This window comes from Macadamia integrifolia, chromosome 14, assembly GCF_013358625.1.
Source record: "Macadamia integrifolia cultivar HAES 741 chromosome 14, SCU_Mint_v3, whole genome shotgun sequence".
NCBI classification, from domain to species: domain Eukaryota; kingdom Viridiplantae; phylum Streptophyta; class Magnoliopsida; order Proteales; family Proteaceae; genus Macadamia; species Macadamia integrifolia.
The window spans coordinates 10,337,606-10,358,205 of NC_056570.1; the positions used below are offsets into that span (position 1 = coordinate 10,337,606).

The window sequence follows — 20,600 nt, forward strand, 5'->3', positions numbered from 1 at the left end:
ATCTGGTTCTCGCTATTTATACGAGTGCCCTGGTTTGGCGCAGAATGAGAAAGCGAGCTGTGATTGGTCAATTTACTCTCACACGGATCGTAAGCTTTTGGTGAGATATGATCGGAACCGTCCATGTGGATGGTAATCTTGACGTTATTGATTAATGCTATTTAGTGCCAGATTTTATGGATATGCTTGTTTTGCTACCCATCTTGAAACCAATCCAATAGGAAATCAAAGAAAAGGGTCATGAGGATTATGTTCTTGTGTTTAAGGGTTGTGTTTTCTTAATCAATTTGTGCCCTAATTTATTTGATTCCGATTATTTTCTCTAAATGATCATTTCTCTAGATTGAATAGCAGGCTTCAACGATTCTAGATATATATTTATCAATTAAAATGGCTATGGTTTGTGCTTCCTTTTTTAGCCCTTATGTGTTGAGTCACCTTGTGTTTGTGTTTGTGTCTGTGAGATGATAGTGTGAAGCATGGTTATAGGTATTGGTATTGGACATCGTATCAGTCTCCTACGATATGGATATCGTTGCATTAGTATTGATTTGGTATCAATCTATTATTAGATGAAAAAAGAATCACTTTCTTGGTCGATACTGAACATATTTCTAGTTTGATAAGTTTGTACCTTATTTCGTTTCGTTGTGTTCCTCATTTAACTTTCACATGCCCGTCATTATATCTTTGCATAGTATGTAGCCTAATAAATTTGTACCCTATTTAATTCACTATATGCATCTCTTCACCTTTGTATATTATCTAGCTCGATAGGAGTGTACCTAAACTTGATTCATTATGTTAATCATTTCACATTTGCATATATCTAGCCCGCTAGGATTATACCCCGACTAAGCTCCATATGTTTATCATTTCATATTCACACAGCATCTAGCTTGATGGGTTTGTACCCCGATTCAGTTCACCATATTAATCTTTTCACTTTCAAATAATGTCTAACCCGATAGTTTTGTACCCCAAGTCAATTCACTATGTTAGTCATTTCACCTTTTTCTCCTGTCTAGCCAAATAGGTTAGTACCCAAATAGATGGAACCCACCCAAATAGATGGACCGATATGATACAATGCTTCATTCCATGTTGGGAAGTGAAAGCCTTTCTCTTCTTCTATTTCATTTGCTTCTTTTTTGTTCATTTTGCATGAGTTGTCATTGATATAAAATGTATTTTTCAACATAGATTAATCATAAGAAGAAAAAAATTACGATGTTGCAAAACTCTATACAATAATCATAATAGTGTGTTAAGTTGGTTTATCTCCAATTATTATTATTATTATTTTTTTTTTCTTTATATAATACATTTCAATGCACCTGTTAGAGTTAACTATATGTTACATTAAGAGGAATAGAACTCATGTTCTTTGTTTTATTTGCATTTTTCTGTTTGTTATACATGAGCCATTTCTAATCTAGTTTAAAATAAAATTTGGTTATATTAATAAATAAATAAAATTAAAGCATCTTAATAAATTTGTTGTAATGAAATAGCTATTTGTTGACTTGTTTATATCTAATCGATTGTTCTTCATATAGTATCATATAGTTGTAATGAAATATTATCTTAGTATGTAATAAATACCCTATCCATACGAAACATAGTACTATGCATTATGGACCTAGAAATAATTTTCTTGTAATTGATTAAATGGAATTATACGTGATTTTTCATAATTTTCCTTCTAAGTTTTTTTCCCTTTTGCTGCATGCAACCTAATGTTTTGTTGCTTCCTAGTAATATTCACCAATGTTAGTAATGGTGCATGAATAACTAAGTATAGGAAATGTCTAAATGACATCCCTAACGTGTATTTAGAAGTGATACCTAATTTGTTTCTTTTTTATTCTATTCTCAAAATTTATTTAGTCAAGGTTGAAAAAGATTTTAAAAAATAATATGAAAATGACTTTATCATTGTGTTATTATCAAATGTTGTCGTTTTCTTGCATATTTTTTTCTTATACATGTGAAAATAATAGAGTTTACCATTATTATTAATATATATATATATATATTATACTAAAATTTTAAAAATAAAATTATAAATTATTTGACACCTTAAATGGATGTCAACAAGAAAATCTTATAAATATAATCACAAATTAATTATTGATTTAAAAATACCGTAGTACATATAAAAATAAGGCCTCTTGTTGGTGTGGTAGTCACCTTTGTGCAAATGGCCTGATGTGAACATTTCACATGGGATAGTGCACCCACAGAAAATGAGATGGAGGAACATCTTCTTTTTTTTTTTTCTTTTTTTTTTAAGATAATTCTTTAGATAGTCATGTCATTTTTATTGATGGTGACCACCAAGTTTGCATTCTTACAAGAACAACACAAAACTTTCAATTATAATCCACGTATTGCATAATGGAGTGGCCCTATCATCTTATGATGTTCTACCTTCTTCGAAAAAGAAGGGTGCCAGGTTAAGTGGAGTCTACCTAAATATAGGAAGGGTGAAATGACAATCCCATCTCCCGTGAAGTGATAAATCCTACCCATGTTATATGCCCTTGCATGTCCTCTCATTGGCCCCTACACTAATATAGGATCCATGCAATTTAATTGCGATCACCTTTCCTTTTTTTATTTTTAATAAAAAACTTTATGTTGTTATTTTATGGTTAAAAAATATGTATTTATTTATAATGGAATATTATAGCACAACCTTTTGTATTGTTGTGTTCAAAATCAGGGAGGAGTGAAGCTTAACATTTTGCTTAATTGGATAAATAAAAACTCAAGACTTCCTAATGAGCATGGACTTTATGCACCACAACTGCACCAATTACGCTAGGCAATCATTGTTACATATTATTCTTTTGTACCGAATAACATATACATTAAAAAAATAACAAAAAAATGTACCAAAATTGTATCAAATAAAAATCGTGCACCGTAGCAAATAAAAACTATATCAAAATCATACCAAAAATTGATATGATATCGGTACTAAAATGTAAGTTTTTTTTTTTTTCTTGACACGATACGATTTCTATATCGAGTCTTGGCCTATTGTACTATACCTAATACCGGTACCATACTGAATAGACTCCTCAAAAGCAAAGAGGAAACTTGACACATGCCCCACACAATTTCTTTGACATGGGCAAAGAATGGAGTAGGGAAAAGTGAGATAGCTCCATAGCCCATAGCGGAAGAGCAAACAAAGGCTGGGTTAGGTTGCAAGGGAAATGGGAAAGGGAAGGGAACTGAAGGGAATTTTTTTTTCCTTTTGAGTCGTTTGGTTGCAACAAAATTGAAGTGAAATTAATTTCCTAGAGTTGTTTGAATGGATCTAAAATTGATGTAAAATAGATTTAAATTTTTAAAAAACTAGTAATCCAACCAAACTTACTAAATTATAACCAGTTACATCTCTTTCAAGTTTCAACCAATCAGGTTTGATAGTAAAATGAAAATTAGCAATCAATTCTTAACATGTATATGCACTCAAAATTTCAACTAAAAAATTCTCAAGAAACTAAAGAGTGTTCCATCTATTGACTCTGGTTTTTGCTTGTCCAGCTCAATACATACTCTTGTTTCCTTTTGCACTTCTCCCTGCAAATTAGGAGACAATTAGTGCTGACTTCTGTTTAATTCTAGATTCGAAGGGCTGACCTAAATTCATGCATAAACAGATTTGAAAAACATAAATGCATACATTTGCTATGAATTTAAAGCCAATTTTGATCTCTCCCTTGTAAGTATCATCTTCAAGCATACCATTATATAAACATGGTTGCACTTCTATGAATCCCTTGTAAAGAAACCACAAGAAATGGATGTGACTCAGATTGAGTGGTCAGCTGATCCAATCAAGTAGATAGTCAAGGTTGGGTTTGTAATAGTTTTGTTTATAATTATGTTTTTTATATTGTACCCAGTGATTGCAGGGAATTATGCATCTTGTATTAAAGACAATAGTAATTTTCTATAGCAGTAGCAACATAGAACCCAATATGCTTTATTTGGATGCTTTTCCACTAAACTTGGGACTCCATGGTTTTGCCTGACAACACAGGCAGCATAGCTTTCCTACTTAGTAAAGATCATGATGCTGTGAATGCTTAAAACTTATTAATTTATCTTCTTCTTTATCCATTCATAAAACAACAAAGTTTAGCAGCAATACAAGGTATCAAATAAAAGGTATCAACCTATCAGTAATTTAAGATGCCGACCAAATTAAATAGGACTTGAAAATACCATTTAGAACTATATTCTATACTCTTTACAACTTCCTTAACCATTCCCACTACCCCATGACACATAGATATCTAAACATAACTTAGTAAATAGATGACCAAACATAAATGACAGAAAATAAGTAGATAATTTAGCTCGTCCAACTCCTATAGTTGCATGTAACAGGCGTAACAGGCCATCTATCCTTCTAGTATTTGGGTGGGAGAGATGGGCCAAAGTGGGAGAAAGTATGGGTGTAGGCGGCCACTTAAGGCATAGCCACTATAATGAACTATTTCCAATATTGGAGCAGTGTTGTTGAGGTGATAAGAGGAAACTGTTACCATTGAAATTCATAAACACAGAGACTTGCAACTCATGTATCAATGACCATGTGGAATTTTACTCTCTATTGACACATTTCAGACTTAATACAGTAAGTCTAATTCCTGATTATCTGATTATCGAAGTTTAAATGCCATTACAAGAATCATAAATGCTTAATACAGTATTACAGGATATAATATCTCTATGACACATTTCATCAAACACTTGAGATGAGTTCTATGCTTGTTGAGGACTAAGGAGGTGAAGTGAACAAAATAAAATGGAACAAAATAGAGAAAGAAATCAAACCTAATATTTATAGCTTCCTTATCCAAGCGAGAATGAAGATATAATTTGGCCTTAAAAATCCTCCCAATACAAATCTGTGTACTGCTTGCGGTGGTGTGTGTGTAACTTGAAGACATACCCTGCTCCCTTCCTTTGTCTCAAATTACACAACCCATCTCTTATTTCACTTTCAATCTCTCGATCTAAGAAGAAATCTCTTTGGCTCTCTCAATCACAGGAGCCGAAAATGTGATGGATCAAACATGATGGAGGCGGCTATGTGGAGAATAAAAACACAAGGAAAGAAGATTTAGACCCTAATCCATCGCTTCCTAGACTGAGGGAACAAAAAAAAACTAGTCCAAGGGTTGAGAGTCTCAACCTTTGTTAGTTTATTCGCGTTTAAAACGTGTTTAAAATGCCGTCCCGTTTTTTTTGCCATTTTAAACGCCGTTTGCCGAATTTTTCACAGAAAGTCGGTAAAAAACGGGAACGGGGCTATTTGAAGTTTTTATGCCGTTTTAAACGCGTATCCGTTTTTTTGATAGTAAAAAAACGGATTTTAAAAAATATAAACGTTTTAAAATAGAAATGTTTAAAACGGGGCTATTTGTTTTGATTGTTATCTAGGTATTTAAAGAATTATTATACCAATTTATGTCTATATATTGCCCTTTTTTTGACACCGTATTATTTAAATATAAACGTTTAAAACACGTATCGTCCGTTTTTTTCCCGTTTTTACCGTATTTGACCGTATTTTTACCGTCCCGTTCACGTTTTGATCCGTTTAAAACATGCCCGTACCGAACAATGTTTTTTTGCCGTTCCCGTTTTAACTAACAGAGGTCTCAACTACTCGGCCATGGAAAGTGTGTCGCGAGCAGGGTGAGAGAAAGATATCGTGAATAGGGTTTTTATTTTTCTTCCTATTTTGGTCGGGATATGAAAAGGAAAATTTTAATATTTAAGTGGAATGTTTTTCACATGGTAAATATATTTCCCCAGCAAGTAAACATCTAAGTTTTATTTCCATTGAGAAATAAATTTCACTTTACATCAAAAATTTGCACCCCTTACAATCAACCGGAGCCAAAAGGATCAAAGGTTAAAAATAGATTATGCCCATTGGGCTATGCAGGGTTGGGCTTGTTCTGTTTAGGACATGCCAAGTGCAATAAGAATTTCTTAAATCAATAAAATAGTATAATTTTTTTATTTTTTTATTTTCTATTCTTTTATTGGCTACCAAAGACAACCTAAAAGATTTTGTTTTTCTTGTGTATTATTGTGTTTTAAGTAAGATTTTTTTTTACTTTAATTTTAATTTTAATTTTTTTGTAACATAAGAAAACTTCATCATTTTCAACGTGAATTTTGAAATTCAAAAAGAATATTCTCTTGGTTCAGGACATACTAAACACAATAAGAATTTCTTAAACCAAGAAAATAATATGATTTTTGTACCTTTTTCTTCTATTGATTATCAAACATAGCCTCAAAGCACTTAAGTAAGAAATTAAAATTTAAAAAAATGTATTTTTAAGAACATTTATATAATTTTGAATATGACACTTCAACAACAATCCAAGACCCCAGTCGGGTAATGGATTTAGCTCTTAACCTTCTTGTATTCTCAAGTTTTTGTCCTTTCCAATTCTTTGTCACTCAACACAGACGATAAGATCGCAATGTCACTCTCTCCAAACTCATCTCTCCATATTTCAATAGAGAAATAGGTAATCAAAAATCTATATTCAATTCGAAATCGTAATTATTTAGAGGAATCCATATTTAAAAAATCGATTTCCGAAAACCATCTAAAAGAGATGAATGTAGAAGAGTGCATGTATAATCTTGCACGGATACCACACGATCGGCATCTGAGTAGGAAAGCATGAACTTATTGGCTGATAATAGTCTGTTGAATTCTCTAGCTCAATGACAGAAATCATCAATCTCGATGTTTAAAATCAGAATCTTTAATAATGGAGAAGGGATCAACGATTGAAAAAACTTTGCGAAACCTTCCACATTTTAAACTGATAAATCGCGGAGTACAGGATCGAATCTCTTCATTCCATATCCATACACTATTGAGTCTACTTTTTGGAAGAAAAGCAAGTAGGGGACATATTAGTAGAAGTGTAGAAGTGTAGAACTGTAGAAGCAGTGGTTGAGATTGAATTGTTCAAAGGGAAATTCTCAGAAAAGCTTTTTTCGATTCAAATCCATAAATTTTGTCTCTAAACTTTGCAGGTAACCTTAAATTTTCTGTATCTTTCCTCTTTTTTGATCGACCACCCCCTTTCCCCATTCGTCATTTCAAATTAACTTCTATAAGTGACGTTGATTCTGTTTGCTGGTAGGGAGAAGTATCTATTTGAGCACATTTACCCCAGTATTTTCGTGTATGGATTTTCAGTTTTGTGTTCAATTTTGCTTCAGATTGATGTTTTTGCTTGCTAGAAAACCCTAGCTTCGATTGGTTTAGGACTTGTTGATTTATATGTTTATGAATGACGGGTTTATTCCTCCTGCATGTTTTGTTGAACTGATTCTGTGATCATCTAGTAGGTGGAAATGCTTTTCTTTCAGCTTGATTTTTTCTATGTTGCTTATGGTTTCTTTGCTATTATTAGTATTTTATCTTCTTCTTTTGTTCCGTTCATGTAAAGTTTCATTCCGAGTATTGTTTGTGCTCATCTTAAGGCATTTTGAAATCTATTTGTCCATTATAGCTATCATGTTTGACTGTTGTGTTGAAATTTTCTTATCACCATTAATAATACAGAAATATCTGAATGACCTATAACTGGGTTTCCTGGCATGTTGGTAATCTAATGTTGCGAATCTATGATGAAGCTACTGGAAAAAAGCTTCATGCATCTAATATGACTAAACCCAGGGTTTTAGAAAAATTGTGAAAAAAAAAGTAAAAAAAAAATCTGTCTGATTTTAGCTTATTGAGATTGAGGAATGCTTTGGTACTTCTGGATTGCGTTACATTCAGAATTTCCATTAAGATCTCCCTTTCTTTTTCCCCCTTAGATTTATATATTTTACATTTGAAATGATTATACAATGCAACAGCACTATCTCCGAGATATAGTCCATCCCCTAAAAAATAATACAATTATTGTTAGTTTTGTTTATTTGTATGTCGTATGTTATATTTCTTATCCTAGATCTTAAATTAGACCCCAAGAAGTTACAGGGGAAGGTCTCTGTCCTTGCAAGATTCATTCTTCACTCACATAGGTAGGGAAACTAGGATTGTATCTAATAAGATTTTCTTACCCAGGAAAAAAAAGAGTATATAATAGGATTCCTATTCCTTGTAAAAGTTTTTCTCACAATACAGTATAAAAGTTTTGAATTGGTGGGGTGATTGGCTAACCCAAGACTTATCCCAATTGAACAGTATTTTAACTTCAGTGGAAGCAACTTTTTATCTAATTCTTTAGCCAAGAAATATATAATAAAGACTCCACATAACTACTTTGAAGACTCAGATAAACGTTTAAAATATAATTCTCAAGTTTCTATTGCATTAAACACTGACTGGTGGACCCATTTATAATCTGTACTACAATCAAGAATAAGTAAACCTGTACATTATTTAAACAAACAAAGAAATTTGGCTTCCAGACCATAAATGGTTCCAATTTAGATCTGGTGGGACCCAGTCCAGGGTTGGTAATCCATTAATCTGTTGTGTTCTGGCTTTGTGCCACCATCAATTTGTTAATTAGTTCAATGCAAAATTACCATTTTTAGAATATTGGTGAACCTTTTCCAGACAAGTCAGTTAATCACCAGGATAGAGGTGATTGGAGCAAGCTAAGGCACAATGCATTGCCATCTCTGTTGTAATGGCTTAAGAAGGTCTGTTTGTGGTCAAATGTTTGGCCATCAGTGCTTAGGGACCCCAGTGCCTGAAGTTGTACTGCTCAGTTAACAAGAGTACGAAAAATGAACTTAAGCCAAGATGCTTGGCTAATCGGTGCAGTCTGTTGTCCTAGGAAACTCTGGAAGGGGGGTGTTATTTCCTCATGGTCCATGGTTCATGTATGGGATTTCGGTTAGTGGAGCCCTGTGGGCATCCATGGGGTTTCTGGGCCATGCATATGGCACTGTGCATCTCTAATGCGGGGTTTGTTGGGGCCAACTGGCCTAATGATATTTTTATCGAAATCATAGCTTTATTTTTAGGAAGTCAACATCTTCTCTGATGTTCGTGGGAAAAAAGAAATTTCCAATATTCTGGGTGTTTGACTTGTCGAAGGGCAAGCGATCTGGCAAATGTGCAGTTGCTTATGGTGCTTCTGCCTTTAAAAATTTTAACGAGTCTGGTGCCTAACGAAGGAAGAGATTCCAGTTTGATGTTTCCCAAAGAAGAAGACCTTTGTGTATGATGCGTGTTGCATGTAAAAGGTTAATTGTTTTAAGAAATGCACACATGCTTTTGAGTTGTGATAGACATGTCCAAGGGCGACTGCCTGTGTAAGGAAAGAGTTGCTAGTTATGTACCCAGATATGGTCTCCAACCTTACTGGAAGCAGGGTTAAGTTTTGAATGGTTGCATTTTGTAACCTGTGGTTGGCCACGTGTTTAACCTTTGCTGTTTATCTTGACGTCATTTTAGTCTTGAAAGTCATTGATCCTTCTGGGGCAGTATGTGCTGTTCTTCAACCTGTGTTCTGCCTGAGTGATTGACTTGTTTGTTTTACTCTAAATGCCATGGATTGCTTCTGAATTAGGCATACACAGTCTTATCCTCACTTGTAGACTTTTTCTTTGATGGTACACCCTATTCCTAATGACATAATTACTTGTTGTTACTTTGTCATCTTACAGGTTTGAGTTTAGTACCTACATTTAGATCAGGTATAGGTGTTTTTACTCAATGCTTTGAGACTTAGCCTCCAATATAGATAGAGAAGATGCAGTTGATACCTGAAAGAGAATAATTTCATGGGTTTCCACCCAACCCTCGGTGATGAACTGAAAGCAGGAATGCTCACAATTAAACTGTGCATTATCTTGTGCTTAACTTGATTATTGCTAGCACTGAACGCCCATGGCTTTAGGAAATATTTCCGACTATTAAACTGTGCATTTTCTTGTGGTTAACTTGATTATTGCTAGCACTGAATGGCCTTGGCTTTAGGCTAGTTCTTGAGGTTGAGCTCAGCGGTCTTTTGAGTGTGTGTTGTGGGAGAGTAGACGAGATGTTATTTCTTGAATGCATGATTCATTTAGGATTTGATATTTTCTTTGTGGCCATTTATGGTATAAGGATGCTAGTTCTGTTCTGGTATAAAAGTTTTATAGCAAGATTCTGAGTGGTTTATACTGCTGAGAAGATGAGAAATGTCACCTCCCTGTGGTGCAGGAAGACTCTGCCTTTCTGGCTATTTTTGGCATGGTTTTTCTGTCTGGGTATGTTAGTTTTAGGATTCTCCTCCTGATCAAAAGATTTTTGTGTCTTTTAAGAGTTTTATCAACTTCAAAGGCTGGAATGCCAACACTGCACTAGTGGGGCTATTGGACTGCGATTTGTTTAATTTGTGTTCGATGTATTGCTTTTTATTAGGAAGTAATTAATTTTCTTCTGGTGGGTGGGTGTGTAGGTGGGATTGGACGCCTATGTAATATTTTGATGACCAGATGTGAGGCTTCTAAAAGGGTGGGTCTATTTTATTACTGTTCTATTGTCTACCAGGACTGTAATTTTCTGTTTACTCTGTCGTCTTATTTCTTAATAAAGTCTTATTTTTTTTCTTTGAAAATATGGAGTGCAGTCTTTATGCTATTGTTGCTCATGATCTGGTATCTTAATTTTATTAATTAATAATTTGTCTGACTTTCTTATTGTTTGCTTGTAAGGCTTTAGTTGGTTCTCCACAAGTGGTTTGGAAAAGAAAACAAATTGTGATTGTTAGAAAAATTTGTGTGCGTTGATTTGGCAAAATTATTGGGTAAAAAACTAAATGGAAAGTACCACCACTCGTAGAATTTGATTGTCTCCCTGAGTTGCTTTGTCCCTTGTTACCACTCATTATAGAATTTTCCTAAGGAAGAGGGTCAATTATGATGGAATTGGCAGGAAAGAAGAAATTAAGAAGGTAATGAAGAAAGAGAAAAAACTGTTGAGGTGCACATTTCTGTTATAGACAACCAATTGGGTGCAAAATTGAGTTTTTTCTTGCATGAGAAAACTAACATCTTTTCAGCATTCTCCATTATTTAACTGTGTCTTCTAGGCAAGCTAAAGACAGCCTTAATTGTTACCTCTTCCCCAGAGAATCTGGTTTATAATATCAATAAGATTTTCAACAGAGTGTGGAGGGTAGAAACTGATCTGTATGATTACTGCAAAGGATCGACGTAACATGGGTGATGGTGGCCAACGTGAAAATGGAAGACAAAAATCAGATCAATACAAATCAGTTCACTCACAGGTATCAATCTCCATAATGTTTATGCTGAGAAGGCATCAAGTCTTAGTTAATGGTGTTATCGCGGACCCATGCATAAAAGAATGAGTAAAATCATTGTTCTTCATCATTTTCTATTTATGGTCATGAATCATGATCCTTTTGTATGTAACCATTGCAGTGGATGATTCCCCAACATCAGATGATGGCCATCATGGCTGAGAGGGATGCTGCAATCCACGAAAGGAATTTGGTCCTTGCTGAACGAAAGGCAGCTGTGGCTGCACGAGACATGGCTATCTTGCAGAGAGATGCAGCGATTGCAGAGCGGAACAGTGCCATAATGGAAAGGGATAATGCCTTGTCTGCTCTTGAATATCGGGAAAGTGTCATGAATGGCAGTGGCACACCATGTCCACCAGGATGCAGCAACCTGCGTGGGACAAAACACATGTGCCATCACCATCATCATCAACCACATGTGGCAGAATCTCCTTACCATGCAAGGGGGGATCACGTAACTGAAGTCATACCTATATCAGAGACTGCTGCTTCTGAGGATGTCAAGCCCCTGCGTGCTAAGCGAATGAGGAAGGAAATCAAAACTGTGTTATTGAAAGAGTCATTAAAGTCACCAAGGAAGGGTAGTAAGAAAGGTGAAGACTTGAACAAGGTCACTATTGCCAAGACGCATGAATGGAGCAGCGGCCATGATTTTGATGGTGGAGTTGAGGATCGGAAGAAACAGGCAGCATTGTCAAAGCCTGATTGGAAGGGTCATGACCTGGGATTGAATCAGGTCACCTTTGATGACTCAGCCATGCCAGTGCCAGTTTGCTCATGCACAGGAGTCCTTCAGCCGTGCTACAAATGGGGGAATGGGGGTTGGCAGTCTGCATGCTGCACCACCACCTTGTCAATGTATCCACTCCCTGCATTACCAAACAAGCGCCATGCTCGCGTTGGTGGACGTAAGATGACTGGCAGTGCCTTTACAAAATTGCTTAGCCGCTTGGCTTCTGAGGGCCATGACCTGTCTACACCCCTTGATCTTAAGCACCATTGGGCCAGGCATGGGACAAATCGCTACATTACCATCAAGTAGCTTGTATGTTGATGCGAATATTTGACAGAAATTGAAACAGGAAGGCGGGGAGATGTGTAAGTAATCTTTTATATCTATTCTGCTTGAGAGAGTGTTGAATGGGCTTGTGTGACTATAAATTGCAGTCTTGGGATGGTGCTTTCCCTCTCTCTGCAAAAGTGGGCAAATCAAAGGTGAGAACTGAGCCTTGCAGAGGGGCCCGACTCCGTTGGTATTGTGTATGCCTGTGTGGACTGAAAGAGGGAAAGAGGGACGGTTTGTTTCTTCTCACTCACTCCACACTTTTCCATGTTTAACTTAAGGGGAGGGTTCTCTGAGCCTGGGCGAAGAAGATAATGCGAAAAAATGGTACCAGGTAGGGAGACAAGAATTATGCAGTTTTACCCTAAGAATGTCGAGAGACTGTTTCGATCACTTGACCATCAGGTTGCAATATTTGTACTTTTACTATTTCTTTTCATTTTGATGCTTAGATTGAACCCTACAATTACCGGTATCTCTTGGTCAATTATGAACAAACAAAAGAGAGCGAATTGGAAAATTTTCAAATATGCCAAATTAGAGTCACTAATAATTGAGAAATTGCAATAGAAAAGAAAAGGGGAGGTCTTTGATGATTTTGAAATCTTTTCTATTAAGTAATCTATTATCCTTATGCATGAATTTGGTCGTAGTGGTCGAACCCTATTATAGATTTTTAACCACCTTCTTCATACGGTCCTCTTATCTTATCCTTCTCTGAGCTCGGGTTATGGAAGAAGGAATCGATAAGAAAGTATCAGCAACAACCGGTTTTATTATGGGACAGCTCATGATGTTCATATAGTGTTCAAATGTTTTGAGGTATTGGACTGGCCAGAATCAATTGGATCAGATTGTTATCGGCCATGTCTGATCCTGAACATAACCGAAGGTATTTTTATCGATCTAAGCCGATCCAGAGACCGATTCCGATATGGGATCCTCTGACTTATAGGTCAAACCGTCAAATTAATCTTTTTGTATTTTTCCCTCTCTTCCACAGTAGTCCGACTTCTGTTGGACTCTTCACAGTTCCAATTCCTCCCAACTTGTTCGAGTTTGTTACTTTGATCTCATCTGAATACCCAAATTACCTAATCGTTCCCTTCCCCTTTCTCTATTTTTGAAACATCTCCACGCCTTCTTTTTCCAAGCACCGAACCCTAAAATCCTGCGAATCTTGATCATCAGTAGCATCTCTATCTAATCTCTAGGTCTCGCCATGATGATCCAATGGAAATTCTACTATCGACACCACCGTCAATTCCACAAGACCATCTTTGATGCTTCGTTGACCATTAATTTCCCCATTTCTGTATGGATGATTTGCGTCTTCTTTGCCCTAATGGGCCTAATCTTCTACAAAGCAAACACCTATCAAAAACAGGAACCTGCCGAGCAAGAACAGCAACAGCAACAGCAGCAGCACGCAGAGACGACGGAGGAGACATTGGAGACATTGGAGGAATTTTCTCCTTCTCCCTCCCAACTAGAGGAACCCACCGTAGTTGAAATTGAAAAGGGAGATTGCGATGCCTTGACATTGGCAGTTGATGATACTCATACTCATACTGATCATGACACAGAAAGAGATATTGCAGAAGATGAGGTACTGACGAAGTCATCATCGAAGGAAACGGTAATCGCTCAGGAGAAGGGTTTGGGGCAGGATAGAACAACAGGAGACTCACCTGGAGCTTCAGCAGTTTCAATTCCCGATGATGGCAAGGAAGGGGAAGGGAAGGAGACGATGCAGAGTAAGGTGGCGCATGATGATAGCTTGAATTTGGACAATGAAGATGAATGGATCGTTTTAGATAGTTGATATGTTGCGGTAGAGGTCAGAAACGCTACAGAGATTCGAGCTCTAGTTTCAGTTCATCCGTTTCACAAATTTAATTTGCTTCTTCGTTCGAGTGTTTTGAAACTTCTCTGCTTCTTCTCATCAATCTCTACGTTCTCAAATCCCAACAACTTCCATCAGGTTTAACTCGAAAGCATTACATCAATATTAGGAATTTGGATACAGATTAACCATTTTATAGAGTTTTGTGCTAATGGGGTTTACTTATGTTGCATCCGATCAAGGAAGTATTAGTATTCTGGTGATATTGATCAGTATTAGATCGGTGTGGATCGATCACTTTTGTTCTTATTAAAAAAAAAAAAAACATTTTTTTATGATTTTACATAATTGATATAGATCTGATAGATATCGATTGAGACTGATATTGAAACAATATTGGTCGATTCAATATTGATAATTAGAACCATGATCCTGAATCCCCTCAAATATATGGTTTTTCAATTCAAAACAGTTCTGGTGCCCTCCCTTTTATTCTGTAAAATTGAATGTAGATGGTGCAAGTAAAAGGAATCTGGGACGGTGTGTACAAATTCATTGGTGGAGATAAGAGCTTGGGGTATAGTGTAGGAATTTCGGCCTCATTGATTTTGTGGAGTTGTTGGTATTGATTTCAGGAAGTAATCAACATTTGCAATTTTTGAGAGCTCACAGCATGTGAATTGTTATTTTCTATGGTCATAATTCTCTCCCTTTTGATATTAATTACATCATTTGGGAGGACAAAACAAAATTATCAATCTTTCAATATAAATAGAGTTAGCCATACATAAGAACAATGTGTTATAAATATTGGGCTATCAAAATAGTGCATGTTAAAACATTAAGTATATAGAATTAGGCTTTGTGCCTTTCTTTGGTGAAGGTTGTGAAGCAAGGGTATCTTTCACATGAGCTACTATGATCCTCGTAGCCTTCTAGTGGATAAGGAAAAAGGTTCTTACATACCCATTGTAAGATTTTTTTCCTACACAAATTACTTGGCTTTTCAAACTGTTGGATAAAGAAATCATGGTCTAAATTATCTTAAAATTTAGATGTTTTGCCATCCAACAAAGTTTGATAGATATGGAACTTGATATGTAAGTAAGGAACCTTTGTCCACAAAATTTGGGCCCATTTGGTCCACCACATCGTAGTTGACTAGTTGGTGTAGGATACTAAAAGGGCTTTTATCATGGGTATGGAGGAACTGAGCTTTATAATCCTCTTATATATATATATATATATATATATGCATTTTTTTTTTTTTAAGACATAGAAACATCCGAAGGCCAATTGTATTTATTCTTTTACAACATTTGAGTTTTTTACCTAAAGGTTGGGATTGACACACAACCAGTATCTAACCTAAATTTAATTTGCCTCTTATTTATAGAGAGATTAGAGAAAAATGGCTGACATAGTGGGCCACATGAAGCTGGAAACTTCTCATGTGGCCATCCCTTAGGTAATATGCCTATCCAAGGGTTGTGCAGTTGCCAAAAGCTGATGGTACATCAAAGATCAAACGGTCAAAACCCATATCCCCTTTTATTTAAGCCACATTTCATCCATTTGTGTTTGGCTCACAGGGTTACATGTTTTGTTGACCTTCTTTTTAGGCCTTTTGCTATTGCAGTGGAAAGCTTTTGGAGAATAACCAACCTAAGCATTAGCCTCAAACTTTTTGGTATGTCTTATCAAATTTTGTGGCATTTAGCATGTGTTTCACATTCTTAGCCAACTTAAGCCCAACGCTCTATGATCCTTATGGTGTGGTTCATAGGGAGGTTTCGCGGACCAAAACTACACACAAAAATCAGGTTTTTGTGTTCACCCTTTGACCCATATGTGGCTGAGTGGCTCCATTGAATGACCCATGCCTAATTTTATTTATTTTCTTATGATGGGATTCATTTTTTTCATGTTTACCCATTTGTTGAACCAATCTTTCTTCTTTAAAAAAAAAAAAATAAATATTGATGACGGATGAGATTTGAAATTAAAACTCATACTTCTAAGCTTCATATGAGTGTCATTTCTTGTGCTTATATATGTTTTTTTTTTTTTTTTAATAAGTAAAAGGAAAAGTTCTCTGAGGAAGTGGCATAGAAGAGTACAACAAGAAAAATGAAAGGTTATCTGAGGAAGTGGCATAGAAGAGTCCATGAATGAGATGCAACATGACAATTTTATAAATAATAAGGCAACGAGGTCATTTCATGTGAAGAGAGAGAGAGGTGTTAGGGTACCTTTAGAGAATCGGGGGAAGAATCAGCGACATAACTTGTGTTTCATTGTAAGGTCTATTCATCTTTTCTTTTTTGTGTAGAGTAATGGATTATCTATTAAGAAACACTTCTTTGACAAGTTTCCAAAAGTGAAATTGTGTGAGAAAATATGGAATTATTGATATATTTTAATGATTTGTGATTCTAGTAAAATTTTGCTAAAATAGTGACATATTGGCTTACTGATTACTAAAATATATAAAATAGTAAAAAAATAAAAAGAAAAATTTGAATTAATTGAGGTAGCTAAGATAGCAAGAAATAAGATATTTGTAGAGCAAATAATATTTTAATGAAACTTATGGAACAAGATCAAATCTATAAAGCAACAGGAGAATTGACTATAAGTTTTTTTTTAGGGTAGAGGGTTCCCACTATGCCTATGTAGTGGGGAAGAATCTAGACACTACATCAATGGTTGTACGGACAACAAAATCATTGACTTGAGCTTCATATCCTCAGACTAAGAAATTATATATATATATATATATATAATAAAAAAAAAATCCCATGTGAAAGAGAAATAGTATTCTAACATCGTGGGTAAGTTTTTCCTTTATTTATTTATGCAATAGTATTTGCGTGTCTTCCACACTGTTTACTTGTTAAATGATGTTATGCATAAATTTATAGAAATGATTTATTTTTAAATTAACAAAAAAAGAAAAAAACTTAAAATATTTACTTGAAACATTTTCCCTTTATTATAAGATAAAAAGGTCATTTTATGACATTAGAAAACAAGTGATTATTTATGAAAGATCACTCAATTTATTTTTATATTTACCAAATGCCCAACTAGATTGTTTCTACTTAGTCTAGAGGTTTTTTTCTAGGCACATGGAATGAGTACATGAGTACCACCAAATAGAACTTTTGAGTACAAGAAAGTGATGGGACAAAATCTCTCTCCCTCTCGGATGGGCGAAATTATGGATCAACCAACTAAGAACAAATGGCCTTACTTTCAAGATGATGCTAAAAATCCCAATTGTTAGATAAGCCAAAGTTAGCTTAAGTGTCAAACTTCAACGTTGAATTTAATTATTAACCTCCCATGTATGTTCATGTTGTTCATCTTTCCCTTTGTAATCCCATGCATTTTTTTCATGGTTTTAAATTTTGTAATGGCTTATTTTGCCACTTGGCCAATTCAAATTTCATTGAAATTTGACATGAGTGTAGGGTACCTTAGGGTTCCATCGGAGTTTTCACGTAATGGAGACGGTATTTTCTTGCCAATGAAGAATCCCTTGATAATAAAGGGCTGGACATTAATGACCCTGGGATGATTGGTTTTCTTGCAACCATGGTGTAGGAAAACTTTCTTCATAATAATCGATGTATTTTTGGATCAGTAAGGGCCCGTTTGATTTTGTCTCCACTGTTTTCGTGTCTATAAACAGTAGAAACGATTTTTTTTTCTATTTTTGTGCTAAGAAAAAAAAAATTGGAATTACAAAAAGATATTTGATTTTCCTGTTTCCCAAAATGTTATCAATAGTATAATCAGGTTCAATACACGAATGAAGGCACAACGCTGTAGGTATGCAACTCAAGAGTGAAAGTACGATGTTGGAGTTGCAAATGTGTTTTGTGGAGATGAGCTTCAGAAGGATGAAGACGGTTTGAAACTATGAGCTTCGCACAAATTAGTTGGAGTTGCCGCTTCTGGATAGTGAGAGGTTTCAACAATGGGTTGGGGTTAAGTAGGTCGAGTGAAGTATCGAGTTTTTTACAATTTTTGTCCCTCCCACTTGTTTCTAGATATAAAAAAATAAGTTACTTGTGTTATCCATTATTGTTTATAGACACGGAAATATGCATAAATTTTTATTTATGAAAACAAGTGAATCGAACAGAAAAAAGTCATACGATTTTTTGTTTGTTTTTTCCATTTTTCTGTGCAACACAAAAAAATATGTTTCTGAAAACAAAATCAAACGGACCCTAAGGCACCGTTTGATCACGTTTATGCTATTTCTGTGTCTAGAAATAACAGAAACGACTTTTCACGTTTTCGGAAACAAAAATGGATTTTTTGATGTTTAATAAACCTATTTCTTCAAACGTTTTTTACAGATATAATGCCACTAAAAAACCCAATAGTATCATCATATGCCCAAAAGGGAGAGAGGGTTCGATTGCCTTTTTTTATGTTTAAATATTTGATAGATTTATCGGGCACAACATCCTTTTTCCCTCTCAAATTCGTTTCTAGAAAATATGAAACAAGTCGGACTCGATTTGTTTCGTTAAAGTCGTTTATAGAATTGTAAATAGGCATAAATTTTAAGTTATGTTTATAGAAACGGGTGAAACGGAACAACTTTATCAAACGCCTTTTACGCTGTTTCTCCGTTTCTGGGAACAAGAAAACATAGAAATTGTAAACGGTGCCCAAGTATATGTCCATAGAAAAACCTTTTAGCAAAAGTTTAATTAGTGTTAGTCAGCATTAAATTCATTTCAAAGGAAGAACATTTTATACACAAAGCTATAATATCTGCCCAAGTAGGAAACTCTATCGCAGTAGTTATTTTTCCAAGTTCTATTGTGAGATATTTGAAGACATGTAGTAAAAATCTCACATAAATAATGTAACGCACAATGTCACACCCCGTTCGCACTGAACCGGAGCGGTGACCGAGTTAACACCGGTTAACCCAAACCTGCCAGGATCATCAGACACTGTATTCCACCACAGCATACACACACTAACATCAACTCATCAAATCAGCGGAAGACTAAGTTTTACCTGTAATAATTCCCATATACCTGATACCCAAATGGCGATACCATAATTATATACATTTGGGCCCGAAGGCATGATATATATACACAAAAAGAATAAAGTTTGAATATCAATTATATACAGGAAATTATCAACAACATCAGAGTACGCAGCCCGGCATCGGTATCAAGGCTGGAGCTCAGCTCGGCCTCAGAACTGCTGTCCTGCAGCACAGCTCTCACACGCACAGCCTACGTCGTGCTCAAACTCATCAGGGGTCCACCAGTCCTCGTCAGGAAACTCGACTGTGGGACCCACCCCATGCTCCTCAGATGCATGACCTGCAAAATCATCTAAAAAGGGGTGTACACGTGGAATGAGCTCACTAGCTCAGTAAGTAGAGAGGTGGACCACACACAACAGTCCACACATCACACCACATCATATGCACTACATGCCATGCAAGTCATTTTAAATCACATACACCTAATCAACATTACTAAGTCTTTGGTTTTAGTGCTACTACAACCACAGTGCGCGTATACTCCGGGTACGAGCCGCGAACTCCCTCCCGCGATACGCCCATAGGGCTGTTGGAGAAGGCCCACCGTGAGTACTCGGAAAAATAAAGACAATGCCGTCCACCGGCTCTCAACAGAAATGTAAATAAATTTAAATGACAGTGCTGACTCCAGCAATTTAAAAGCAGTACGATTGGCCCTCTTGAAATACCACCGGGGTTGCCGGCTGTCCTACACGACTCGCCGGGCGTAATGCCTAACCGCCACAGTGTCCGACAACCGCGACCCCTGCTTCCCCCCAAATGGCAACCCAACACCTTAACCCCTGTTGGGAAGGGTCGTAGCACGGGATGGTGAGATCCTAATACCGCATGCTCCTATATGCAGTACGACTGCATAGTGCCACCGTGTCCCATACCACGGGCCACCAATGCATTCGTTTCCAAGCCGACCACGGCATCTAGTCTATCAAGGCATTATGCAACATGATGTACACATTCAACATATAACAACACATTCAATTTGCATTTGAAAAGTAAACATAGCATATATGCACATCAATGAGTGAAATGACTAATCTATATAGCGCATTCATGATGACATGACTAAATTAGATATAGTCATATGAATGCCAAACAAATGCCTTGAAACAAAGCCAAACGTCCTCTCTCCACTTACTTGTAGTGTATAAGGATTCCCGCTCGGTACGGGTGAGATCCGGAGCGAATCGGGTATGATTTGGTGAACCTAACATAATTGAGCGAGGTTAGTACTTCACCATTTTAGAATCAAAATTAATG

General features: G+C 35.9%; 1 protein-coding gene and 1 pseudogene across 7 annotated transcripts; both read left to right on the plus strand.

The window, feature by feature from the left end:
* Nucleotides 1-6,961: 6,961 nt before the first annotated feature.
* Nucleotides 6,962-12,883, plus strand: LOC122061626 (protein BASIC PENTACYSTEINE6-like). 7 transcript variants are annotated; one of them, XM_042625020.1, is made up of 4 exons: nt 6,962-7,098; nt 10,476-10,531; nt 11,226-11,306; nt 11,464-12,883. In XM_042625020.1, exons 2-4 carry the CDS (start codon nt 10,505-10,507, stop codon nt 12,385-12,387), a joined length of 1,032 nt encoding a protein of 343 aa, XP_042480954.1. In that variant the 5' UTR covers nt 6,962-7,098; nt 10,476-10,504; the 3' UTR covers nt 12,388-12,883. The 7 variants fall into 7 exon arrangements, with proteins under 7 accessions (XP_042480954.1, XP_042480958.1, XP_042480959.1 ...); XM_042625022.1 differs by having other exon boundaries at nt 6,992-7,098; nt 11,185-11,306; XM_042625021.1 differs by lacking the exon at nt 6,962-7,098 and adding an exon at nt 7,259-7,412.
* Nucleotides 12,884-13,543: 660 nt separating this feature from the next.
* LOC122060611 lies at nt 13,544-14,564 on the plus strand (annotated as a pseudogene).
* Nucleotides 14,565-20,600: the final 6,036 nt, after the last annotated feature.